The sequence below is a fragment of the Bison bison genome, unplaced genomic scaffold (genome assembly GCF_000754665.1).
Source record: "Bison bison bison isolate TAMUID 2011002044 unplaced genomic scaffold, Bison_UMD1.0 scf7180017864307, whole genome shotgun sequence".
Lineage (NCBI taxonomy): Eukaryota > Metazoa > Chordata > Mammalia > Artiodactyla > Bovidae > Bison > Bison bison.
In genome coordinates this window covers 4,217,389-4,218,537 of record NW_011494879.1, presented here as the reverse complement: position 1 = coordinate 4,218,537, position 1,149 = coordinate 4,217,389, and the positions used below count along the sequence as shown (strand labels likewise).

Genomic DNA, 1,149 nt, shown 5'->3' with positions numbered 1-1,149 from the left:
GGTGCTCATCCCAAAGCTGCAGCAATACTTGGGACCCTGCAGGCTGCGACTCTGATGCTGGGAAAGATGGAAGGCAAAAGGAGAAAGGGGCACCAGAGGATGAGATGGTAGAATGACATCACTGACTCCAGGGACATGAATTTGAGCAAACTCCAGGAGATAACAAAGGACAAGGAAGCTCGGTGTATGCTAGTCCATGGGGTTACAAAGCGTGGGGTGTGACTTAGTGACTCAAAAACAACAACAACAAGGCTGCCACAGGGGCATGGGCACCTATGACCAGGGCACCTAATGGAGTTCAAGCCCCTCTGTTGTAAATTGTATTATTGCTCGAAAGTATTGCCAGCTGAAATCTGTGGCTTCATAACTGCCTTCTGTCTCTCAGTTTGAACACCAAATTAAGGCCCTCCTCTTTTGTGGCTAAGCTTCTCCTGTGGACCTCAGTTCTCAGCTCTGCTCACTCCTACCTCCTTTGTTTCAGTGTCCTCATGAGTCTTGGTGTGACGCTTCTTCCTCCAGCTGCAACATCCACGAGTCCAACCAGGTAGACCACCTCTCCAGGATAATCCAGATGATCTGTTTTAGGCAGTCTGGATGGAAGGAATTATGCTAGAGGCTTTCATTTCCTTTCGAAGGGATGAATTTTACACTTGGACATAACATCTAAGAAGGCAACATCAGCAGCAGGGATTGGAACACCCTTGTCCACATGGGGAATGTGGGCTGGAGTGTTGAGGTCTGTGTCTGGGGCAGAGTGGTCCTAGACAGAGCCTTCTCTGATAAACCTACCCAGCCTGGGGAGTTTTCAGGATCAACTACCCGTAGGTGAGAAGGAAGTGGCACCTGAAACTCATTTCTCTTCTGTCCCAGGGGGACAGCTGAGCCACCTACAAGACTTCTCAGTATCAGAAAGAGCCAGGACACTAGATTTTCTTCCTCCTGACTAAAGTTCTGGGACAGTTCAGAAAGACTTACATTTATTTTCCACCGCAGAGATGAGTCTCCTGGCTTTTCTCAATCTTGACGGTGTGAACATTGCCTACTGTGAGTCTTGCCTCTTCAAAAGGAAAGAAAGGCCTTTAGCTGGCTAGCCTCTCTTCATGGCATGTTTGCTCGCTGTTACCACATCCCTAGGTATGCCTACTACTG

General features: G+C 48.6%; 1 protein-coding gene across 1 annotated transcript in view; it reads left to right on the top strand.

Annotated features, from left to right (window-relative positions):
- Positions 1-613, top strand: part of LOC104997394 (histone H2B type 1-H-like) — an 8,033-nt gene extending 7,420 nt beyond the window's left edge. Inside the window, exon 3 of the mRNA XM_010852108.1 lies at positions 520-613. Coding sequence (XP_010850410.1) covers positions 520-613 — 94 coding nt within the window. The remainder of the gene's footprint in view (positions 1-519) is intronic.
- Positions 614-1,149: the final 536 nt, after the last annotated feature.